The sequence below is a fragment of the Oncorhynchus tshawytscha genome, linkage group LG02 (genome assembly GCF_018296145.1).
Source record: "Oncorhynchus tshawytscha isolate Ot180627B linkage group LG02, Otsh_v2.0, whole genome shotgun sequence".
In the NCBI taxonomy this organism is placed as follows: domain Eukaryota; kingdom Metazoa; phylum Chordata; class Actinopteri; order Salmoniformes; family Salmonidae; genus Oncorhynchus; species Oncorhynchus tshawytscha.
In genome coordinates, this window is record NC_056430.1 from 62,716,822 (window position 1) to 62,743,763 (window position 26,942).

The 26,942-nt window shown below is 43.8% G+C and overlaps 1 protein-coding gene across 2 annotated transcripts in view; it reads right to left on the minus strand.

The window, feature by feature from the left end:
• The window catches only part of LOC112265049 (protein kinase C alpha type), a 213,795-nt gene that overhangs the window by 33,909 nt on the left and 152,944 nt on the right, over positions 1-26,942 (minus strand). The window contains exons 9-15 of one of the 2 annotated variants that reach the window (XM_024442060.2): positions 23,259-23,285; positions 21,778-21,921; positions 21,037-21,210; positions 16,642-16,733; positions 15,575-15,637; positions 15,228-15,366; positions 2,602-2,682 (exon numbers count right to left, since the gene is read on the minus strand). In XM_024442060.2, the coding sequence (XP_024297828.1) occupies positions 2,602-2,682; positions 15,228-15,366; positions 15,575-15,637; positions 16,642-16,733; positions 21,037-21,210; positions 21,778-21,921; positions 23,259-23,285 (720 nt within the window). The remainder of the gene's footprint in view (positions 1-2,601; positions 2,683-15,227; positions 15,367-15,574; positions 15,638-16,641; positions 16,734-21,036; positions 21,211-21,777; positions 21,922-23,258; positions 23,286-26,942) is intronic. The other variant, XM_024442068.2, reaches the window with a different exon arrangement.

Here is a 26,942-nt window from a genome sequence, read left to right on the forward strand (position 1 = left end):
GTACACTGCACTGAACACCCTCTTGAGGGGGAAACACACACACACACCTCCCACCCACACAGTCGACCCACGCCCCTACAATCCTGAGGTCATATAAGCCAAATTAACTACTTTTGGCCTGTGAGTGTGTACTGTAAAAGGGTATAAAAACCAAAGTTGCCCCAGGGCCTTCCCTTAGTAGATGGCTGGGCTGCTGCTCATCCATCACGCCATCTGTTTCTGCCCAGTGAACGGGACGAGATGAAGCTCCTGGCCCCTGGGGCCCCATACACACAGGGAGCAAACAAACCCATCACCCTTACTGAACACAGCAGCAGGGAGTTAGCACTGGCCGCATCTCAAATAGCGCCCTATATGGCTATACCCTATGTAGTGTACAGTGTAGGCTGGTGGGAGGAGCTATAGGAGGATCTGCTCATTATAATGGCTGGAATGGAATTAATGGAATGGTATCAAACACATCATGGATATCACATTTGACTCCGTTCCATTAATACCATTCCAGCCATTACAATTAGCCCATCCTCCTATAGCTCCTCCCACCAGCCTCCACTGGTAGTAAGGCTCTGGTCAAAAGTAGTACACTATATAGGGAATACCATTTCGGATGCTCACTCAGAGTATTCGATAGCGTAGCCAGTCAACTAAATATATTTTTGAGTTGCCCTTACTGATGGTTGGGACGGTTATGGACATAACCGAAAAGCATCTGTTAAGCCTTTACACTCATCCCGATTCACGGGTTTGAAAATTCCAGATTGGAACACAGTGGCTGTACAGTAAAATGCTATACATGACGTCAGAGCTCTGGCTCTGCCCTTCACAGCGCTGTATGGGTTTTGAATGACAGCCGTTATGAACTTGAGCACCTCACAAGACAAGAAGGTGCCCCTCTCCCTCCAGATAGTTGGGGAACTTTAGCAAGTGTTCTGTTGTCTGAGTGAGGGAAATGCTCTAAATTAAGAGGACTATGTATTTTGAATGATGAGACATGAGGATTATAGTAAATACCGCTTTGATATCATACAAGCAGGGCAAACACAGGAGTCCAAATGTGCACTTCACATTTCCATATCAATTATACTCATGTCATATACAGTGTAGAGGTCAACCGATTAATCAGCATGGCCGATTAAATTAGGGCTGATTTCATGTTTATAACAATCGGTAATCGGCATTTTTGGAAGCTGATTACATTGCATTCCACGAGGAAACTGTGTGGCAGGCTGACCACCTGTTACGCGAGTGCAGCAAAGAGGTAAGTTGCTAGCTAGCATTAAAAACGTATCTTATACAAACAATCAATCTTCACATAATCACTAGTTAACTACACATGGTTGATGATATTACTAGGTTAACTAGCTTGTCCTGCGTTGCATATAATCAATGCGGTGCCTGTTAATTTATCATCGAACCACAGCCTACTTCACCAAACGGGGAATTATTTAACAAATTCACATTCGCGAAAAAGGCACAATCGTTGCACGAATGTACCTAACCATAAACATCAATGCCTTTCTTAAAATCAATACACAGAAGTATATATTTTTTAAACCTGCATATTTAGTTAAAAGAAATTCATGCTGGCAGGCAATATTAACTAAGGAAACTGTGTCACTTCTCTTGCGCTCATTGCATGCAGTCAGGGTATATGCAGCAGTTTGGTCCGCCGCGAACTAATTTGCCAGAATTTTACATAATTATGACATATTTATGTAACAGCAATATTTAGACTTAGGGTTGCCACCTGTTCAATAAAATATGGAACGGTTCCGTATTTCACTGAAAGAATAAACGTTTTGTTAATGACCAAAGACTATTATTTCTGTGTTTATTATATTATAATATAATTATATCATAATATAAAAGTCTATGATTTGATAGAGCAGTCTTACTGAGCGGTGGTAGGCAGCTCAGTTACTAATAAACGTTACTAATAAACAAATAAATGATACAATTTAAGACAGAGGATACTATGTTCAATACCGGAGATGAATAAGAAAGAACGCTCTTTCCTCCACGTGCTTGGAGACACTGAAGCCAAAATGGGTGCCACCTAGAAAAACTACAATTTCTGGGTAATTTTTCCAAAAACCAGCCTGAAACTCTTTCTAAAGACTGTTGACATCTAGTGGAAGCCCTAGGAACTGCAATCTGGGAGGATGTGGCCTTATTAAAATACATGCCATTGAAAATAGTGGTAAGCTGAATTTTTTGGGAGGTAGGGGGGTGGTTTGTCCTCAGGGTTTCGCCTGCCATATTAGTTATGTTATACTCACAGATGACAATTAAACAGTTTTAGAAACTTTAGAGTGTTTTCTATCTTAACCTACCAAATCTTCTGGGCCTGAGTAACAGGCAGTTAACTTTGGGCACCCTTTTAATCCGGAAGTGAAAATAGTGCCCCCTACCCTAATGAAGTTAAGTTAAAATAAGTGTTCATTCAGTATTGTTGTAATTGTCATTATTACAAATATATATATATAAAAATCGTCTGATTAATCGGTTTTGGCTTTTTTTTGGTCCTCCAATAATCGGTATCGACGTTGAAAAACCACAATTGGTCGACCTCTAGTAGAGAAAGCTGGGGGGCACACTCACCTGTCCTGCCAACATTTCGTAGAGCAGCACTCCATATGCCCACCAATCCACTGATAGCCCGTATGGCTGGTATGCAATAATCTGGGGAGGGAGGGAGGGAGGGAGAGAGAGAGGGCAAGAGAGGGAGAGAGAGACAGAAGAGAGAGAGCGAGAGAGGGATGAACAGAGTTACATGGGATTAGATAAGACAATGTACATGTTCACAGAAGGTGAAATGCTGGCAAAGTATATACACATTACAGACAAAGAGACAGGCACACACATTTAAAAAAACGTTTGGTCGCACACCACACTCTGCATCAGCTACTGTAACACATTCATATGCACACACACACACACACACACACACACACACACACTAGCCTTTCACATTGTCGTCACGATATGTCTATTGCTAACTGACAGTACCCAAGAGAGCCCGAGACACATGCCTTCCACACACGCCCCACCAGTCAATCTAGCTCCTATTAGCAATTAGCATCCTCTTCTAGAGGGAACCTGGTTCATCACTGAGAGAGCAGGCACATCCTGTCAACCAGTTTCACCATCTGCTGTTGTATCCCCCCAGCTTATCATTGGATCCATTCTAATGAAGACATGAGACAGCCTTGCCGGAGCGAAGTACTGCTATGTTGTGGAGGGAAAATCCATTGATGCAAAGCAAAGTACTGTTGTGACGTCCATTGGAGAATTCACTGATGCTAAATAGAGGGAGGGAGACAATGTTATCGTTTTGTGAAGTGGTGGGTGGCGTATCTCTACTTGTGCAATAACAGCTGGGGTAAGTACGCCCCACGCATGCAAGAACACATTATGCATGCATGTGCACATAAAGGGACTTTCATTGAACAGATGATGGCAGCAGAGAACAAGACACCTGAAGCCCCAACAGTGCTAGGGGAGAAGCAGCTGCACAACTCATAGGCTACCGGCGGAAATGAAGATGAAGAGGTGCCTTGAGTATCAGAAGGAAAACACGAGTGTCTTCCTGTGTCATGTTGGAAAGTGTAGCAAACGGGAACTTATTTTCAGAGGACGTGTCCAATAAAACGAGTGCATCAATTAATACATCAACATGAGGGATTTCCAGAGGAAGATCATCAATAAAAGATGGGCAATTATGTCATGGAGATGAGGTGGGGAAAGAGGTCAGCGCCTTGTTTTTTTACGCACAGTATAAGGAGAGGGTGTCTTTGCGTGTATGTGTGTGTGTCTTTGTATGTGTGTAAGGAGAGTGTGTATTTGTGTGTGATCTTATTTGAAGAGGCACTGCACAGTTCATCGTAAACAAAGATGGTCGTCACGCCTTAATACACCTGACGTAAGCACTTGACCTCCTTAATAGTACCCCACCATGACAGTAAGTATATCATGTAGGTTAAACTCCTATGAGCAGGTATACATATGCATGATGATATGATGATGATATGCAGTGATTATGAATGAGTAATGTGAAGCTTTAATGAGCTGATCGGAGTTATGCTGCTAATGTAGTTGGTGTTTAACTCCAGTCTCTGTCATACATTCTTACAAGCACCCACAAACACTCTCCTCTTTCTTCCGCTCTCTATCACACGCACACGCACACACGCGTACACACACACCTTTTACCCCCACCATCACACGGTAGGGTGTGATATGTGAGAGCAGTTCTTCTCCACATTGCCCTGTGACTTTTTCTGTGTAAAACCTGACCTCCGCCTGCCCCTTGAGAGCCCTGAAAGGCACCTCTGGCTCTGCACTGTGCCGTCATGGCACGCAAGCCACTTACCTTTGGGCTTTAGAGAGCTGGACACACAAACAAAATCAATGCACACACATACTCCTACACTGGCTGGCAATCGCAAAAACTCAAACAGTCATCCCTCTCTTACACACACGTGAGCACACAAACAAGACTTGAACCTGTTTCCCTAACAGTAAATACAATATTGGATTGTTTTCTGTTTGTCGTCCTGTCTTTTTGGCTTACCAGGCCATACTCAGTCTCAAACTAAACTGAACAGGTCAAAATAGATTCCATGAGTATATCAACCTTTCTCCATGAGCTACACTACCGGTCAAAAGTTCTATAACGCCTAATCATTCAAGGGTTTTTCTGGTTGAGAGAATGCCAAGAGTGTGGACAGCTGTCATCAAGGCAAAGGGTGGCTATTTGAAGAATCTTAAAATATAAAATATAGTTTGATTTGTTTAACACTTTTCTGGTTACTACATGATTCCATATGTGTTATTTCATAGTTTTGATGTCTTCAATATTATTCTACAATGTAGAACATGGTACAAATAAAGAAAAACCCTTGAATGAGTAGGTGTGTCCAAAACTTTTGACCAGTTGTGTACATCAACAACAGGTCTATCTTAGGTAACATTTCAGATGGATCCATGCTTACAAACCCCTGGGCCAGGGATCAGAAATTACACAGGAGACAAAATGACTCAATAGTCCATATTGAGAATGAAGACCATTATAGTTCTGCAGCTGACATGGTTGTGCTACTGCCTGTCTGGGACACTGTGTCAGTCAGACAGTGGACATGAAGGTGGAGTGGTTGTCAATAAGCAACAGCGAGATAAAGATATCACACCACCTGCCTTCCACACTATGCTGAAAGAGATGCTGGTCGAGCAGATAGTTGAGCTGACCCAAACCAAGACAAAATGGAAACTATGGAGACAGTACCAGTAGGGTCCAGGAAGAGGAGCTGAGAACCAGACTGAGAAATACAGGAAACCAGCTTGATGAATTAAGGAAAATTAATCAAGGAAAAGAGAGTTATAACATATTATTACTTGTTCAAAAGGATGTATGAGCCCTTATCATGTCTTATAAATCAATTATTATGTGGCACTGGGTACTAAATGTACGAACCATACTACTTAGAACATACGGTTCAGTAAAAAATGTATGCAGTAAGCAACAACATACTAGGCTCGTCCATATTGAGAAGGCACCATCTAAATGCACAATCGCGTCTGTTTGCGCCACTCGTTCATTTTGGAACAGCACGTTCCCTCTTCTGATTATCGGCTATTGGGTCTGATGAGATTGTTCTCTTCCTCAAGTGTGCTGTCAAGTCATAATAGATGAAACGCTGAATATGACACCATGGCATTTCAAATCATCCTACATTTCTGAAGTTTCACATACTATAAAACTAGCATTGGTATTCGGACAGGCCCAATGACTCTGATTCATTATAAGCATCTTGTAATGCATTATGACCTCATCATAATGTACCTAAGAATATGTCATCGTTGTCTTCACAGAAAGACCAAGAGTGGCATTCTCAGCTGCACTGACAGAGGATGGTTCCGGAAGCAACAAAAGGACCGCTCAACACTGAAACTACTTTGATGTACGGGAAGGTCATCGCCAACATCAGCAACGTCTACAATCCCCCAAACCGGTAATGTGAAGCACAAACAATAACATTACGGAAAAAGGTTAAAGTGACAGTTCACTTTTGAAAGCTTTAGCTTATTCTCTTCCTGGTAGATCTATACCTTTACCATTGCAACAGGGAATGCATATATTTCCTGGACAATGTACTGTATAGATTTGCTCATTCCTAATTTACTGTAACATATAACTGGTAACCATCTATAATTGATGAAAACATGTAAATGTGTAAAGTGATGTGTAGAGTACATTAGCCATTTGAGTTTAATTGAACTGCATTGCATTTCATTTTACCTCATTTTATTAAAATTTCATCAAAATATTTTCTTGTGGGGTGTGTCCAATTCCAATTCAAATGGTGAATTATTTTGAATTAAAGAGCAATTCACAACTAAATTCTGAATTGACCGCAAATCTGGTGTGTCCGGATTGTTCTTACATTAGAACATCACTATTTACATTGTGCTGATAATAACAAAACAAAACACTTTTGTTAAGCAATACCATCAGTAAACTATTGATAATTGTAATGATTGATCAAAATCGGTATATTTATAAACCATTTATTAAGCTCCTTCGCTACAGGTATGGCACCAGTGAGAGGACTCCACCACGTCACCTTCTATTGCCATACATATGGAGCATTTCTGTTCATGTTGGTACGGCAGATCCCATAACATCTAGTGATGGTTCAGACAATGGATCTAACGGGGCTGTACTGATGCTTGAGGAGGGAGATCAGGTCATGGATCTGGGTAGAAAATGACCGCAACCTCAGCACCTTCACTGGCATTCTGCTCTTTGCCCAGTATACTCTGTGTGGGGATAAGTTCCACACCATCTGATTGACAGCTCCAGCTACATGCAATAGAACAAACAAAAAAATATTTTAAAAAAAATTGACAAGATTAACACTGTTTATTAAAAAAAATCTATCTCTCTCTCGGTTTAGTACATCTGTGGTGTTTACAGAATGACACGCATAATAACCCTGCCTCTGGCAACTTCCATCCTGAATTTACTGTACACAAACCAACAGCAACATGTGATGCGGTTTTATACATTTTATGCTGATTCATTGTTACTATCACATTGTACATGTAGCCTATTCTGAGGTGTATGTTCTTATTCTCGGGTGTACTGCAGAGTGCACTATCGAGGTCTGGCAAAACATTTGCTGTTGCTTATAGCTTTATGTCCATCTTCAATGTATTTATCATGGGTTACAGGATTGGGAGAAGAAAACATGACCTGAATGAGAAGGTTATCTTGAAATTTTTTAAATTTTATTTATTTATTTTACCTTTACTTAACCAGGCAAGTCAGTTAAGAACAAATTCTTATTTACAATGACGGCCTAGGAACAGTGGGTTAACTGCCTGTTCAGGGGCAGAAAGACAGATTTGTACCTTGTCAGCTCGGAGGTTTGAACTTGCAACCTTCCGGTTACTAGTCCAACGCTCTAACCACTAGGCTACTCTGCCGCTCAAATGATTTACAGGTGCTCACATACTCCTTGAGGTAAACACCAGACCTGGAATCACATCCTTAAATAAAAAATGTATAATATTTTGAGCGTTCGCTTAAGCTTGGAGTACAATTTGGGGACTGTTTCTATTAGTTTATTAAAGCAAGGAAAGCTCAACCAGGCACAGATGAAGTATTTGAAACCCAAACACATGACTCATACGGTACTGTGAAGAGAGACAATAGCTTTGTGAAACATTTACCCAAACTGAAATAGTGGTAATAGAAGCAGGTCACGTCAATCCTTAACCGTTGACATTTCTGAAGCACTTGAACATGATTGAAAGGTAGCCACGTTGAATTGGAACAAAGTCCTCCTGCGAACATTCCATTCGTGCACAAAAGGATATATAATGCGGCCATAATGCAATGTAAAACTTGTCATGCATAGATAAACATGGCAAAGGTTCAACCACTAGAGAATACCTACACTAGCTTTGACAATATATTCAGATTTACTCAAAACAGTCACCAATAAAAGCATTTAAAATCACCAATAGTGCAGATTTAGGAAAAAACATATGACCCTCAGATCACACGGTCAGGAAAAACTTAATTGGAAGTCAACTGTCAAATAGATTGTCATGGAGTGTGGTGGCCTTCTCTGCAGCACTGGGAATCAAGGCTGGGAACATACTGTAGGACCTTTCAACACTGAAACGACCCTGGTCTACAAAAAGTTCTTCACAAACGTTGGCAACCTCTATAAACCCACCACAGGGAATGTGATGCACTAAACCATAATATACTTGAATATACTGTAAATGTTTTATGTAGACGTGATATCTAAAAGCTCCTCATTTGCCCTAGGTATCTTCACAGCACCAATGAGAGGACTCTACCACGTCACCTTCTATTGCAATGCATTTGGAGCCAACCCTGGGTACGTTTTCCTGTGTAAGAACAGGGAACGTATTGCTGCCACTGCAGATCACGCATCTGGTGACCTTGCAGATAATGGATCTAATGGGCTTGTGTTGATGCTTGAGGTAGGAGACCAGGTCTACATGCCCCTCGGTACTCATAGATCTACGATGATGACAACAGCTACAACTTCAGTACCTTCAATGGCATTCTGCTATTTACTCAGTAGCTAACGCTTGGCCATTTACTCAGTAGCTAACGCTTGGCCATTTACTCAGTAGCTAACGCTTGGCCATTTACTCAGTAGCTAACGCTTGGCCATTTACTCAGTAGCTAACGCTTGGCCATTTACTCAGTAGCTAACGCTTGGCCATTTACTCAGTAGCTAACGCCCATTTACTCAGTAGCTAACGCTTGGCCATTTACTCAGTAGCTAGCTTTACGCAGCTAACGCTTGTAGCCATTTTTACTCAGTAGCTAACGCTTGGCCATTTACTCAGTAGCTAACGCTTGGCCATTTACTCAGTAGCTAACGCTTGGCCATTTACTCAGTAGCTAACGCTTGGCCATTTACTCAGTAGCTAACGCTTGGCCATTTACTCAGTAGCTAACGCTTGGCCATTTACTCAGTAGCTAACGCTTGGCCATTTACTCAGTAGCTAACTCTTGGCCATTTACTCAGTAGCTAACTCTTAGCTATTTACTCAGTAGCTAACTCTTAGCCATTTACTCAGTAGCTAACTCTTTTACTCAGCTATTTTACTCAGTAGCTAACGCTTGGCCATTTACTCAGTAGCTAACTCTTGGCCATTTACTCAGTAGCTAACTCTTAGCTATTTACTCAGTAGCTAACTCTTAGCTATTTACTCAGTAGCTAACTCTTAGCTATTTACTCAGTAGCTAACTCTTAGCTATTTACTCAGTAGCTAACTCTTAGCTATTTACTCAGTAGCTAACTCTTAGCTATTTACTCAGTAGCTAACTCTTAGCTATTTACTCAGTAGCTAACTCTTAGCTATTTACTCAGTAGCTAACTCTTAGCTATTTACTCACTCAAATACCTATGTACTCTATGACGTAAAGGTCCATTGATGGGAATTATGGCAATGCTAGGTTACTGTAAAAAGGTTGCTACGACTATTTTTCTTTCCATTCTGTTTGCAATTAAAACAGGAATAAACTCCAATTTAAAACCTGTGGAGTATCATGATACATTTTATGTGAACACTTAAAATCCTTTGTTTTTACCTCATGTTAGGTATTCAGCGGTGTTATCTTTAAGATAAAGTGGCATTTGGGCCATCTTCCAGACCTGGGCGCAAACCAACAACCTTTTAAGGAAGGTAACATCTCCACACAATGGCAACTAGCACTTCACTAGCATTACACAAATAATCACCTTACCTCAACACACACGTCTCAGAGCTCTGGCAAGTTCTCCAAGGATTGCAGTTCAACAATGAATGTGATAGATAGATAGAGAGAGAGAGAGAGAGAATAACGAGGTAATGCTGACAGATAGGTATTTAGATTTGTTTCAGGCCATACTGCAGCGAGCACCAACGTGACACCGCTGTCCTTGCTTGTCGCCTGTCACAATGACACAGGGCAAATGGTGCCCTTCAACTCCATGCACAGCACTGCGTGGCGAAGTGTGTGTAGGGTTTTCTGTGAGAATGCTCATTTGAGTTAAGTGTGTGTGTGTGTGTGTGTGTCGGTCTCTGTCTGTCAGTCTGTGAGACTTGACTGAGTGTGTTTGTGTGAATGCAGTCTGTATCTGTGTACATGAATGACTGCACGTGTGTCCCAGTCAGTCTCTTCTCTGGTTTGGCATCATAATGAATGTGATAGGGACACACACTGATGACCCGTCGCTCCACTTTCTCATGTTGTTTTCTTTCATTTCCCACACTCCATAGAGGCCTATGGCCAGATCACTCAATGTAACATACTGTGTGTGCGAGTGTGCGTGCTGTTGTGTCCATCTGAGCTGCGGTGGATGTCTCCCGGCAGGCCTAATGCTACGTGACAGTTCTGGATCACTCATAGCTACTCAAGGCTTCCACCACTACTACCGCCTCTTAATATAACCCCGTGCACATAGAAACTACGGACACAAGATCACTACTAAACACTACGGAACACAACCTCAGCCTGATCTCAGAAACAACATTACAGCAGGTTGAAGTGAGGTCGGCCCACCTCAGTGCCACTGGATTTGTTTAAGTGGCGTGTATCACGGTGAGTACTGGACATTAAGCCATCTTACAAGAGAATAAAGTATTTTCTTGTACCTGTAAAGTATATTACAGTATATTACAGTATATTACAGTATACAGTATATTACAGTATATTATATTATAGTTACACCCTCGTCAACTTTTCTCTAATGGTTGGGGTTAGGTTATGGGCAAGATAAGCTAGATCTGTAGGGCAACTGCTACTCCGTGCATGGTAGAGCAGTTGAAGGGTCGCCGTCTTGGCTAATGTTAGCTGCTATCGCTAAAGGCTTTGGGGAGCGAGGCAAAATGGGAGGTCAGGCTGAGTTTCGTGCACACTGACAAAGTGCAAAAATGTATTTGGGCAGTTTCTCGCGCTCTCCTCTCACGACTTCTTCCTCTGTCAACACAGAGGATTGAACACAGAAACTAATTGCTCTGATCTGAAAACATCTGTCACCGCAACCACTAATTGCACAAAACCTAAATATAGGGAGTGAAGTTGTTGAAGCCAAAACAAGGAGCCAGAGGACAATCCAAAGATAGCGCTAAAGCAGCTTCTCTCTCTCCCTCTCCCAGTCGCTCTCCCTCCCTCCCAGTCGCGCTCCCTCCCTCCCAGTCGCTCTCCCTCCCTCCCAGTCGCTCTCCCTCCCTCCCAGTCGCTCTCCCTCCCTCCCTCCCAGTCGCTCTCCCTCTTCGTTGCTCTCTCTCTCCCAGTCGCCCCCTCTCTCCCAATCGCTCTCCCTCTTCGTTGCTCTCTCTCTCTCCCTCTTCGTTGCTCTCTCTCTCTCCCTCTTCGTTGCTCTCTCTCTCTCCCTCTTCGTTGCTCTCTCTCTCTCCCTCTTCGTTGCTCTCTCTCTCTCCCTCTTCGTTGCTCTCTCTCTCTCCCTCTTCGTTGCTCTCTCTCTCTCCCTCTTCGTTGCTCTCTCTCTCCCCTCTTCGTTGCTCTCTCTCTCTCCCTCTTCGTTGCTCTCTCTCTCCCTCTTCGTTGCTCTCTCTCTCTCCCTCTTCGTTGCTCTCTCTCTCTCCCTCTTCGTTGCTCTCTCTCTCTCCCTCTTCGTTGCTCTCTCTCTCTCCCTCTTCGTTGCTCTTCGTTGCTCTCTCTCCCTCTTCGTTGCTCCCTCTCTCTCCCTCTTCGTTGCTCCCTCTCTCTCCCTTCTTCGTTCTCTCTCCCTCTTCGCTCCTCTCTCTCCCTCTTCGTTGCTCTCTCTCTCTCCCTCTTCGTTGCTCTCTCTCTCTCCTCTTCGTTGCTCTCTCTCTCTCCCTCTTCGTTCTCTCTCTCTCTCTCTCTCCCCTCTTCGTTGCTCTCTCTCTCTCCCTCTTCGTTGCTCTCTCTCTCTCCCTCCCAGTTCGCTTCTCGCTCCCAGTCTCTCTCCCCCAGTCTCGCTCTCTCTCTCTCCCAGTCTCGCTCTCTCGCTCTCCCAGTCTCGCTCTCTCTCTCTCCCAGTCTCGCTCTCTCTCTCCCAGTCTCCCTCTCTCCCAGTCTCGCTCTCTCTCTCTCCCTCTCTCGCAGTCTCGCTCTCTCTCTCCCAGTCTCGCTCTCTCTCTCCCAGTCTCGCTCTCTCTCTCCCAGTCTCGCTCTCTCTCTCCCAGTCTCGCTCTCTCTCTCCCAGTCTCTCTCTCTCTCTCCCAGTCTCTCTCTCTCTCTCCCAGTCTCTCTCTCTCTCCCAGTCTCTCTCTGGCTCTATTTCTCCTCCCCTCCATCTCCCCCTCTCTCTCTCACAGGCTTGTTACTCTGGTAACGCAGTGAGAGAGAAATAGAAATAGAGCAATGCAGTGTGTGTGTGTGCGGCGTAATGCGGTGTGACAGGCGAAAAGAGAGAGGTGCACAGGGACCGTGTAAGCTGTTTTTCCACATGGGGGTCCTGGCAACTAAGAGACACACACACACCTACAGTACACGGAAGAGTACTCCCATACAGATATGCACAGGGACACACACTGGTGCGTGTAGATGCACGGACACACACACTGGTGCGTGTAGATGCACGGAGACACACACGGGTGCGTGTAGATGCACGGAGACACACACTGGTGCGTGTAGACGCACGGAGACACACACTGGTGCGTGTAGACGCACAGAGACACACACTGGTGCGTGTAGACGCACGGAGACACACACTGGTGCGTGTAGAGACACGGAGACACACACTGGTGCGTGTAGAGACACGGAGACACACACTGGTGCGTGTAGAGACACGGAGACACACACTGGTGCGTGTAGAGACACGGAGACACACTGGTGCGTGTAGATACACGGAGACACACTGGTGCGTGTAGAGACACGGAGACACACTGGTGCGTGTAGATACACGGAGACACACACTGGTGCGTGTAGATACACGGAGACACACACTGGTGCGTGTAGATACACGGAGACACACACTGGTGCGTGTAGATACACGGAGACACACACTGGTGCGTGTAGATACACGGAGACACACACTGGTGCGTGTAGATACACGGAGACACACACTGGTGCGTGTAGATACACGGACACACACACTGGTGCGTGTAGATACAGTGACTTGCAAAAGTACTCATCCCCCTTGGTGTTTTTCCTATTTTGTTCCATTACAACCTGTAATTTAAAATTATTTTTATTTGGATTTCATGTAGTGGACATAAACAAAATAGTCCAGATTGGTGAAGTGTATTCACCCCCTTTGCTATGAAGCCCCTAAATAAGATCTGGTGCAATCAATTACCTTCAGAAGTCACATAATTAGTTAAATAAAGTCCACCTGTGTTCAATCTAAGTGTCACATGATCTCAGTATACAGTTGAAGTCAGAAGTTTACATACACTTAGGTTGAAGTCATTAAAACTCGTTTTTTAACCACTCCACAAATTTCTTGTTAACAAACTACAGTTTTGGCAAGTCAGTTAGGACATCTACTTTGTGCAGGACACAAGTAATACAGATCAGGGTTGGGTTATAAAAAAAAAATGAAACTTTGAACATCCCACGGAGCACCATTAAAACCATTATTAAATAATGGAAAGAATATGGCACCACAACAAACCTGCCAAGAGAGGGCCGACCACCAAAACTCACAGACCAGGAAAGGAGGGCATTAATCAGAGAGGCAACAAAGAGACCAAAGATAACCCTGAAGGAGCTGCAACGCTCCACAGCGGAGATTGGATTATCTGTCCATAGGACCACTTTAAGCCGTACACTCCACAGAGCTGGGCTTTACAGAAGAGTGGGCAGAAAAAAGCCATTGCTTAAAGAAAAAAATAAGCAAACACGTTTGGTGTTCGCAAAAAGGCATGTGGGAGATTCCCCAAACATATGGAAGAAGGTACTCTGGTCAGATGAGACTAAAATTGAGCATTTTGGCCATCAAGGAAAACACTATGTCTGGCGCAAACCCAACACCCCTCATCACCCCGAGAACATCTCCACAGTGAAGCATGGTGGTGGCAGCATCATGCTGTGGGGATGTTTTCCATCGGCAGGGACTGAGAAACTGGTCAGAATTGAAGGAATGACGGATGGCGCTAAATATAGGGACATTTTTCAGTCCTCCAGAGATTTGAGATTGGGACGGAGGTTCACCTTCCAGCAGGACAATGACCTTAAGCATACTGCTAAAGCAACACTTGAGTGGTTTAAGAGGAAACATTTAAATGTCTTGGAATGGCCTAGTCAAAGCCCAGAACTCAATCCAATTGAGAATCTGTGGTATGACTTAAAGATTGCTGTACACCAGCGGAACCCATCCAACTTGAAGGAGTTGGAGCAGTTTTTCCTTGAAGAATGGGCAAAAATCCCAGTGGCTAGAAGTGCCAAGCTTATAGAGACATACCCCAAGAGACTTGCAGCTGTAATTGCTGCAAAAGGTGGCCCTAGAAAGTATTGCTTTTGGGGGGGGGGTGAATAGTTATGCACGCTCAAGTTCTGTTTTTTTTGTCTTATTCTTGTTTGTTTCACAATAAAACATATTTTGCATCTTCAAAGTGGTAGGAATGTTGTGTAAATCAAATGATATAACCTGGAACCTGGGGGGTTGTAAGGCAACAAAATAGAAAAAATGCCAAGGGGGTGAATACTTTCACAAGCCACTGTACATGGACACACACACTGGTGCGTGTAGATACACGGACACTCGCACACTCACACACACACTAAAGTGCATGAACACACACCGACAAACACAGAGGATAGCAAACTTCCACATCGCAAAAACAGCAAGACAAAATGAATGAAACTCACATATAGGGGAAGCAGAAATTCTCATTATCAGGTTGAGGTCAATTTCACTTCAATTAAGAAATCAGACTTTTTGGTAAATGTCCATTTCCAACCCTTCATTGGAGCTAATAACATCGTATCCCTGAACCTCTTCGAGGACGTTTTAGAGGAAATCAATATGATGTCCCTCACTGGGCTGTGCTTGACTGGGTTGGTTGCATCAAGGGCAGATTCTTATGCAAAATGCTCTCTAACTCAAAATGTTCAGTAGACACGGTGTGTGTGTGTGTGTGTGTGTGCGCGTATCCTGAGCTGTCGACTCGGATTACCACGGAGACGGGGGCGCAGGCCAGACAATGACAAAGATGACCACCCCACTCCCTCCCCCCACACACACTCCCCCTGTTCCTACCTCTGGGGCGATGTAGTCGGGCGTCCCACAGAAGGTGCGAGTGGTCACTCCCTCGTATATGTTCTCTTTACACATGCCAAAATCAGCGATCTTAATGTGGCCCTCCGAGTCCAGCATCACATTGTCCAGCTTCAGATCCCTGCAGGAGACACCCGCATCATGTGACAAGGGCCAAATGAAGACAACCATTGTATTTTAGGGCCTTTTCTACACCACTCCTGTTACTTCCTTACATTTATATTATTAAATTGATGAATTATTGGATTGACAATACACAGTGTACGGTAAACATTGATCCTAGAATCGGATAAAGTGCCTCAATTGGTATACATTGGAAGAAGACCCACCTGTAAATGATTCCTTTCTTGTGCAGGAAGAACAGGCCAACAGAGATCTCTGCTGCATAGAACCTGCAATGACATGCTCCATGTTAGGCAGCCCTGAAGCCATTCATTTCAACAGGAAGGATTGTAAACGACTGCAATGTGCTTCAGCTAGACTGGGGGCAATCTGATAGATTTATTCATTCTTATACCTAGGCTGTCGTTTCTCCTTCTCCTCCGTACTTTGCAGTGCCCAGTCTAGTTTTTACTCTTCTTCTCCCTTCCCCCTCTCTCTTCTAAGCCCTCTATTTATTTATATTTTACACACACACACACACACACACACACACACACACACACACACACACTTACTCCCCCTGACCAAAAATATAAATGCAACATGCAACAATTTCTAAGATTTTACTTAGTTACAGTTCATAGAAGGAAATCAGTCAATTTAAATAAATTCATTAGGCCCTAATCTATGGATTTCACATGACTGGGCAGGGGTGCAGCCATGGGTGGGCCTTGGAGGACATAGGCCCACCCACTTGGGAGCCAGGCCCAGCCAACTGGAATTAGGGCTTTATTACAGACAGAAATGCTCCTCGGCACCCCTCCTCAGATGATCCCGCAGGTGAAGAAGCCAGCTGTGGAGGTCCTGGGCTGCTGTGGTTACACGTGGTCTGCGTTTGTGAGGCCGGTTGGATGTACTGCCAAATTCTCTAAAACGACGTTGGAGACGGCTTATGGTAGACAAATGACAAAATTCTCTGGGATCTTTAATTTCAGCTATTTAACTAAGCAAGTCAGTTAAGAACAAATTCTTATTTACAATAACGGCCTACCCCGGGCCAAACCCAAACAACACTGGACCCATTGTGCGCCGACCTATGGGACTCCCAATCGCGGCCGGATGTTATACGGCCTGGAATCGAACCAGGGACTGTAGTGACGCCTCTTGCACTGAGATGCAGTGCCTTAGACCGCAGCGCCACTCGGGAGCAGAAACATGGGACCAACACTTTACATGCTGTGTTTATATTTTTGTTCAGTATAAAAGGTGAAAGCGAGGGGAGAGGGGAACTTACACCGCCTGTGGCTCTTTGAACTTGCCCGCTTGTTGGATGTGGTACATGAGGTCTCCCCCATTCACATACTCCATGACAAAGTACAGCCGGTCCTGGGCAGAGGGGGAGACAGAGACGGGGCTGTTTCATTTCATATAACATGGTTATATGGTTTTCATAATGTTGGCATCTGTTCTACCGTCATATACTGTGTCATGATAACAGCCATGTCAGACAGACAGAGAGAGAGGCTTTCGTCATTATACTGTAGTATTGAGTCACATATAGGGGATACGGTAGTACTATAGATAGTACTATAGAAAGTACTATAGAAAGCAGAAGAACAACAACATGAGAGGAAAAAGTATACCCCTCAGAAATATTTCCCATGTATGACTCCATTATGTCAAACTGAAGTAAATCCCTCAGACAGCCTCTTACCAGTCTGTCCTGCGTTAGAGTCACAGGGGGACATTTTCGAAGTGCAAAACTTAACATATACCGGGTGGGTCGAGCCCTGAATACTGATTGGCTAAAAGACTGATATATCAGACTGTGTACCACGGGTATGACAAAATATGACCATTTACTGGTCTAATTACATTGGTAACCAGTTTATAATAGCAATAAGGCACCCTTGGGGGTTTTGTGGTATATGGCCAATATAGCATGGCTAAGTGCTGTATCCAGGCATTTTTTCCAGGCTGTATTTAAAAAAAAAATGTATTATTTTTTTTTTTAAATGGAATATCCAAAACATACAATGTACTTGCAGTGAAGCCGCTCAACAACTACACCACACCAGTCATCCACCAGACTTCCATTCAGAGTGACACACACATCCAGGGTCAATGCCCTGCTCAAGGACACGTTGACAGAAGACATGAACCCGAACCCTCCAAGACCCCCACCCACAGATCCCCAACAGCTGATCCCCCCCAAGAATAAAAATAATTAATTAATTAATACAAAAATACAATTAATTCCATTCCCCACCCCCAAGAACCCCCAAAAGCATCAACCACCAAGAAAGTGAACTAAAGAGAAAAAGACAGAAGACAACAGAAAACATTGCAAAAAAACCAACAGAAAACTAAAAAAAACAAAGGACATCAAGGACAACTAAAATCATAACAGCAATGCCACTGTATGTGTTTGTGTGCATGTCTGGCACTATTACATGTATCCAGGCACTCTGCATTGCGTCGTGCATAAGAACAGCCCTTAGCCGTGGTATATTGGCCATATACCAAACCTCCTCAGGCCTTATTGCTTAATTATTATCTGGAAGTGTGATTTAATTTGAAACTTTTCTTCAACATTGTGCGTTCTGAAGAGGCGACTATTTAGCGACTATTTTGTTCCTCAGCTTACTAAACCCTAGTTAAATTATCGCCTCATAACGCACATTGTTGAAGAATAGTTTGAAATTAAATCACGCTGCAAGATTATAATAAGGTTTACGGTATTTTATGCACTTTGCTCAACATAAGCTTGAAATAATCTGTCAGACAAGGCAAATGGTTTCCTTAAACAATTACCCTCAAAGTGTTAGTGGCATCTTATTGTGAAGAGGATTTGGACTTCTCCTCACTTAAAAATGCATTGAATTTTTGATTTCCACTTTGGGGATGTGTGTGTGTGTATGTGTATTGGCCACCGTACGGTGCCTTTGTCGTCCCTGCACGAGAGAGATTGAGGGATTAAAGATTAAAGGAGGAATGAGAGAAGTGCTGAGAAAGCTGACAGATTAAAACAAAGAAAAACTTAATTGAGCTTTGTGTGTGTGGGTATATACACACACGTGTGTGGTGTGTGTGTGTGTGTGGGTATATACACACACGTGTGTGGTGTGTGTGTGTGTGTGGGTATATACACACACACGTGTGTGGTGTGTGTGGTATATATACACACACGTGTGTGTGTGTGTGTGTGTGTGTGTGTGTGTGGGTATATACACACACGTGTGTGGTGTGTGTGGGTATATACACACACGTGTGTGGTGTGTGTGGGTATATACACACACGGGTATATACACACACGTGTGTGGTGTGTGTGTGGGTATATACACACGTGTGTGGTGTGTGTGTGGGTATATACACACGTGTGTGTGTGTGTGTGTGTGTGTGTGGTGTGTGTGTGGGTATATACACACACGTGTGTGGTGTGTGTGGGTATATACACACACGTGTGTGGTGTGTGTGTGTGTGTGTGTGTGTGTGTGTGTGTGTGTGTGTATATACACACGTGTGTGGTGTGTGCGTGTGGGTATATACACACACACGTGTGTGGTGTGTGCGTGTGGGTATATACACACACACGTGTGTGGTGTGTGCGTGTGTGTATATACACACGTGTGTGCATATACACACACGTGTGTGGTGTGTGCGTGTGGGTATATACACACACACGTGTGTGTGTGGGTATATACACACACGTGTGTGGTGTGTGTGTGGGTGTATACACACATGTGTGGTGTGTGTGTGGGTATATACACTGGTGTGTGTGTGGGTATATACACACACGTGTGTGGTTTGTGTGGTGTGTGTGTGGGTATATACACACACGTGTGTGGTGTGTGTGTGGGTATATACACACATGTGTGGTGTGTGTGTGGGTATATACACTGGTGTGTGTGTGGGTATATACACACACGTGTGTGGTTAGTGTTGTGTGTGTGTGGATATATACACACACGCTTGTGGTGTGTGTGGGTATATACACACACACGCGTGTGGTGTGTGTGTGGGTATATACACACACACGCGTGTGGTGTGTGTGGGTATATACACACACACACACACGCGTGTGGTGTGTGTGTGGGTATATACACACACACGTGTGGTGTGTGTGTGGGTATATACACACACACACACACGCGTGTGGTGTGTGTGTGGGTATATACACACACACACACGCGTGTGGTGTGTGTGTGGGTATATATACACACACACGTGTGGTGTGTGTGGGTATATATACACACACGTGTGGTGTGTGTGTGGGTATATGTGTGTGGTGTGTGTGTGGGTATATACACACACGCGTGTGGTGTGTGTGTGGGTATATACACACACGTGTGGTGTGTGTGTGTGTATATACACACACACACGCGTGTGGTGTGTGTGTGGGTATACACACACACACGCATGTGGTGTGTGTGTGGGTATACACACACACACACACACGCGTGTGGTGTGTGTGTGGGTATACACACACGTGTGTGGTGTGTGTGTGGGTATATACATGTGTGGTGTGTGTGAGTATATACATGTGTGGTGTATATGTGCGTATATACATGTGTGTGTATATGTACGTGTGTGTGTGGGTATATACATGTGTGTGTGTGTGTGTGAGTATATACATGTGTGGTGTATATGTGCGTATATACATGTGTGGTGTATATGTGCGTGTGTGTATGGGTATATACGTGTGTGGTGTGTGTGGGTATATACATGTGTGGTGTGTGTGGGTATATACATGTGTGGTGTGTGTGGGTATATACATGTGCGGTGTATATGTGCGTATATACATGTGTGGTGTATATGTGCGTGTGTGTGTGGGTATATACAGTGCCTTGCGAAAGTATTCGGCCCCCTTGAACTTTGCGACCTTTTGCCACATTTCAGGCTTCAAACATAAAGATATAAAACTGTATTTTTTTGTGAAGAATCAACAACAAGTGGGACACAATCATGAAGTGGAACGACATTTATTGGATATTTCAAACTTTTTTAACAAATCAAAAACTGAAAAATTGGGCGTGCAAAATTATTCAGCCCCTTTACTTTCAGTGCAGCAAACTCTCTCCAGAAGTTCAGTGAGGATCTCTGAATGATCCAATGTTGACCTAAATGACTAATGATGATATGTACAATCCACCTGTGTGTAATCAAGTCTCCGTATATTAAAGGGGCTGAATAATTTTGCACGCCCAATTTTTCAGTTTTTGATTTGTTAAAAAAGTTTGAAATATCCAATAAATGTCGTTCCACTTCAATATTGTGTCCCACTTGTTGTTGATTCTTCACAAAAAAATACAGTTTTATATCTTTATGTTTGAAGCCTGAAATGTGGCAAAAGGTCGCAAAGTTCAAGGGGGCCGAATACTTTCGCAAGGCACTGTACATGTGTGTGTGTCATAGAGGAGCTTGATGAGTAAGAGAAAAATAATATGTATATAGTGTGTGTGTGTGTGTGTTGGCAAATGTCTGTGTGGCCTGCACAGACACATGTAATGGCACAAACCCTACCCCATCACAATAACCACACTTATGAGAATTGGGAGCAACGTCATCAGCATCACCAATGGACAGCAAAAAGCAAGTAATTGTGTGTTTGTGCATGCCCATAGGCCCACGTGTGTGTACGTGTGTGTGTTTATCCCCTTGTGCATGCGTGTGTCCGTCGTCTCCATACCACGGTCTGGAAGCAGGAGTGGAGTGAGGTGAGGAAGGGTGGTTTGTCCTGCTGGGCCAGGACTCTCTTCTCTATCATGGTACACTCCACATCATCATCTTGGATCACCACGTCCTTCTTCAGGATCTTGATGGCGTACAGCTCCTCTGTGGGCTTCATCTCTGCCAGAATCACCTACGACACAGGTACACGAGAGGTCAAAGGTGAGACCGAAGGCTTCTAAATAGGGCGGCTTAACGCGGATAGTAATGTTATTAACACAACTGTTTTGTTGTTACTGTATGCTTATTACTCAACTGACGCGTGGACATACTCATTTATTCACCGTGTGCTACATCGAGATACGGACCGTCTGAACCGAAACATTGCACTCATTCATTATTACGACTCTGTTTTGTGTCAATTATGGATGATGTGGCCAAGTCCTGGATTTTGCTCACGTACACCAACATAGATCTTGGATCTTACTCAATTTCAGATTTGTCCGATGGAGAACATCCCCGTGGTACACAGGACATTCAACATGACAAGTTGGGTAGCTGATTTTAGAAGCCAATAAGAATAACTTGTGACAAATCATCGTGGGGCGGCTTCCCAAACACAGAACAAGCCAGATGGACACTAAAAAGCGAGATCAATGGAGAATCTTCATTGAAAGTGCTTTTCTGTCCAGGACCAGGCTTAATCTGTGTCCGGGAAACTACCACTTCACCTCCTTAATAAAACAAGTCCTGGGCTCACCTTGCCGAAGCTGCCTTTCCCCAGCACGGCCAGGAAGTTGAAGTCGGTGAGTTTGACCGAGTCCAGGTTGTTAGAGGGCAGATTGGACCTGCTGTCATCTGATGGAGCGATTACCTTCTTAGTACCAGGGCCCAGCTTGGCTTTCTATGTTCGGTGAGGAGAGGGGAACGGTGTGAGACACACACACACACACATGACACACACTGCTGTGCGGCCTTATGTAACACAATATAACAAAATTCAAAAATTATAAAAATAAAAAAAAATAATTTTGGAGGAGATGGAACACAGACAGAAGGTATAAAACAGTAAATATGGAATGACAGTACAGATGTTGAATACTCCTGACTGTCATTATGCTAACCTATTACGGTAAAATAACTCATTTTTGTGGAGTCACAAGAAACCCTTCGGTCAAAATGTTGAAATTAATTTAAAGACATTTGAATGAATTACTGTCAACCCCCTCCGTGATAATGCATTGTCATTGGTCAACGTGCCATTCCATCAGTATGTCCACCACATGCTCTTACAAAGCTTCAAAGCTCGTCAAGTCATGCTTGGTTTAGAATCAGAGCAAGACGGTAAAGTCTCCTGGCCTCGAACACACACATGCACTACACACACCCATTTTCACACCCTCTTGCGACCTCCATTTCCTCCGGAGGTATATTCCTTCTGTTTTCCAGGCAGTGGGAACATGTGACAGTGTCACAACGACCTGGGTGTCATCCTCATTCTTCACCCTTACTCACAGGTGTCAAATCTCTCTTTTGCACACACACACACACACACACACACACACTCAAGAGCCTGGGCCTAATCGAGCAGCTGGCACAGTCATGTTAAACCAGGTCCACACTACAGCTCATCTTGTCTGTCTAGTACACTGGACAGGCTGGCAGCCACGCACATGACAAACTACACACAACAATAAAGCAGCCCATTTGTGTAGAATATACGACAATCCGAATAAACTGAACCAAAGACATTTGATCCCATTGGAATCTGTCCAATATATTGACACTTCACGCGTGTGAGATTCTCCTGTGTCAATCTACTGATGTTTCCCCTTGGTTGTTCATGGCTAGACGAGGTGTAAGAAACTGGTCAGGCGGCTTTAGTTTGGTTAATGTATGCGTCTGCATACAAGTCCACATAATTCCTAGCCCCTCACCTTCTTCTCTTCGTGTAGATCTGACAGGATTTGATAGGCATATGCAAAAGGTTATAGCTCCACCCTGCCCTCTGATAGGCTAGGTGAAGACTTTGCTATATTGCTTACACCGTTCCACTGATGGCATATTCAGACAGGTGTCTATGCTACAGTGGCTAGGGGTTGTTTAGTGGGCGGGGCCTAGAAATAGCTTGTAAGGTATAGGCAGCACACGATTGGGCTATGCAGACCACAGCACACCTATAAGCGAAGCCAACGAGGAGAAGAGACTCGCAAAAGCGGCCTTACTTCCTCTCAGACGCACCTGAACTTGGTTGGCTTTGTCCTTTGCCTGCAACCACAGCAGGAGAGAGGTGAACGGAGAACGGCTGACAGCTGAGACACAGCCATACTTTCAGAAGCACTACCATACAGACACATTGTATCTCAGGAGCACAGTCACTCATAACAGACACATTTTATCCCAGGAGCACAGTCACTCATAACAGACACATTGTATCTCAGGAGCACAGTCACTCATAACAGACACATTGTATCTCAGGAGCACAGTCACTCATAACAGACACATTTTATCCCAGGAGCACAGTCACTCATAACAGACACATTAAATCCCAGGAGCACAGTCACTCATAACAGACACATTAAATCCCAGGAGCACAGTCACTCATAACAGACACATTTTATCCCAGGAGCACAGTCACTCATAACAGACACATTTTATCCCAGGAGCACAGTCTCTCATAACACTATGACAACACAGACACATTCATTTCAGGAGCACAGTCGCTCATACTGGTTTTACAATGAAGTGCTATGGTGGCATCTAGTGGTAACTGGTGGAGACAACTTGAGGGAAAACGCCAACTATAGCGTTCTTATTACGTTTCATTATGGGGCACTGTATGCAGATTGATGAGGAAAAGAAGGCTGTAACGTAATATAATGTGGAAAAGGGGAAGGGGTCTGAATACCTTCTGAATGCACTGTAAATTGTGCTGTATTCGAGTCACTGCACCTACATGCAATGCATTTTAAAACCTGGCTTGATACTGCCCTCTTGTGGATATGCGATGAGCAACGTGATCGAATTCAACTCATCAAATCAAAGTTTATTGGTCGCGTACACAGTTTAGAAGCTGTGTTAGCGGGTTCAACGAAATGCTTGTGTCTATAAAGATACAGTAAAAGCCACGTTATGGCCCTATAAAATCAACACTGAACAAATGGAGACGGGCCTAACTAACTGTGCTGTCCATCTTTGTTTTGACCTCTCATTGCTGTAGGCACACAGCTTAACTTCCACCCCTGTACAGACCAAGCATCCAAAAATAACCTATAGGCCACAAAGGAAGACGATGAAAATATGACCAGATAGTGATGAAAGACAAATTTAAAAAAGAGAAAAAGTTTGATGACAGACACAGACAGACATATACAGACTGAACGACAACCAGACAACAGACATATACAGACTGAACGACAACCAGACAACATACACAGACAGACTGAACGACAAACGTTATAATGTAGCCAGACAGACTGAACGACAAACGTTATAATGTAGCCAGACAGACTGAACGACAAACGTTATAATGTAGCCAGACAGACTGAACGACAAACGTTATAATGTAGCCAGACAGACTGAACGACAAACGTTATAATGTAGCCAGACAGACTGAACGACAAACGTTATAATGTAGCCAGACAGACTGAACGACAAACGTTATAATGTAGCCAGACAGACTGAACGACAAACGTTATAATGTAGCCAGACAGACTGAACGACAAACGTTATAATGTAGCCAGACAGACTGAACGACAAACGTTATAATGTAGCCAGACAGACTGAACGACAAACGTTATAATGTAGCCAGACAGACTGAACGACAAACGTTATAATGTAGCCAGACAGACTGAACGACAAACGTTATAATGTAGCCAGACAGACTGAACGACAAACGTTATAATGTAGCCAGACAGACTGAACGACAAACGTTATAATGTAGCCAGACAGACTGAACGACAAACGTTATAATGTAGCCAGACAGACTGAACGACAAACGTTATAATGTAGCCAGACAGACTGAACGACAAACGTTATAATGTAGCCAGACAGACTGAACGACAAACGTTATAATGTAGCCAGACAGACTGAACGACAAACGTTATAATGTAGCCAGACAGACTGAACGACAAACGTTATAATGTAGCCAGACAGACTGAACGACAAACGTTATAATGTAGCCAGACAGACATGGACGGGAAACGTTATAATGTAGCCAGACAGACTGAACGACAAACGTTATAATGTAGCCAGACAGACTGAACGACAAACGTTATAATGTAGCCAGACAGACTGAACGACAAACGTTATAATGTAGCCAGACAGACTGAACGACAAACGTTATAATGTAGCCAGACAGACTGAACGACAAACGTTATAATGTAGCCAGACAGACTGAACGACAAACGTTATAATGTAGCCAGACAGACTGAACGACAAACGTTATAATGTAGCCAGACAGACTGAACGACAAACGTTATAATGTAGCCAGACAGACTGAACGACAAACGTTATAATGTAGCCAGACAGACTGAACGACAAACATTATAATGTAGCCAGACAGACATGGACGGGAAACATTTACTAACAATCTCCTTCCAACCAGTTATAACCCAATGAGGAGTCCCCCCCCCCCTTTTTGACTACAGTATCCATGGACACCCCCTACCCAGTTGAGGAAGAAATAGGTCCCATGTGGCTCAGTTGGTAGAGCATGGCACTTGCAACGCCAGGGTTGTGGGTTCGATTCCCGCGGGGGACCAGAAGGGGGGGAAAAAGTATGAAAATGTATGAACTCACTACTGTAAGTATCTCTGGATAAAGGTGCCTGCTAAATGACCAAAAAATGAATAATAAAGAAGTGTCCTGGTAGATAAGAAAATAAAGAGGGGGAGGGAGCAAGAAGAAGAACAACAGTGTGTCGTGTATGTGGGAGGTGGGTTGGCTGCAATGTCCCTGTAATGAACAGGCACTGAAACATGTATCTATCGACACACACTTCTGTCCTTGGGGTCTACAGAGGTTATTGCCTGTTTTCCTATTGGATGATATAATGAGGATGTAGCCCTGTAGGACACTTGTATTTTCAGCATCTTGCATTGGCATGCTATCCTATTTTATTGTGGAAGTAGCCTACCTGTACATATATAGTTCCATAAACACTATCTTTGTAGTGGATAATATTTATATAAAGAAAAGCAATATTAACTTTTATTGTAGGACAGTTTTCAGTCACATTTCCCTTCCAGCTTGATAGCTTTACACTTGGTTTTCTCAACAAAATACAAGGCTATTTACAGCTGCAGACAATGATTTATGAGAGCAATTCCTGCTATCTGATGGCTCTTGTTCTTGCGCTAATTCCAACCCCACACTGAGAACAAATTGTTAGTAAACTGGATCTATTTGCAGTAGCCTTAAACCACGTACAAATGATCAGAGCGGAAGAGAGTGAGAAAGCGAGTGATTGGACACAAAGGAGGTAGATAAAAAGAGGAAGACAAAAGAGGAACAGAGGCGAGGAAAGGAGACAGAGGAAGGGAGGAGGAGAGGAGCAGAAGAGAGGAGAGATACCTTTAGGAAGTGATAGTTAATTTGGCAATCCTGGAAGAGAGGGAGAGAGACGGGGGAAAAGGGAGGAGAGAAACTCAGGCATTAGATTTGACAAGACAAAGGGTGGGCATCTAGAGGTCTCACAGAGCACAGATGAGAGGAGGGAGAGTTACAGAGAAAAAGGAAGAGAGAGAAGGGCAGGGAGACAGTGAGGGGTGAGAGGGGAAGAGAGAGAAGGGCAGGGAGACAGTGAGGGGTGAGAGGGGAAGAGAGAGAAGGGCAGGGAGACAGTGAGGGGTGAGAGGGGAAGAGAGAGAAGGGCAGGGAGACAGTGAGGGGTGAGAGGGGAAGAGAGAGAAGGGCAGGGAGACA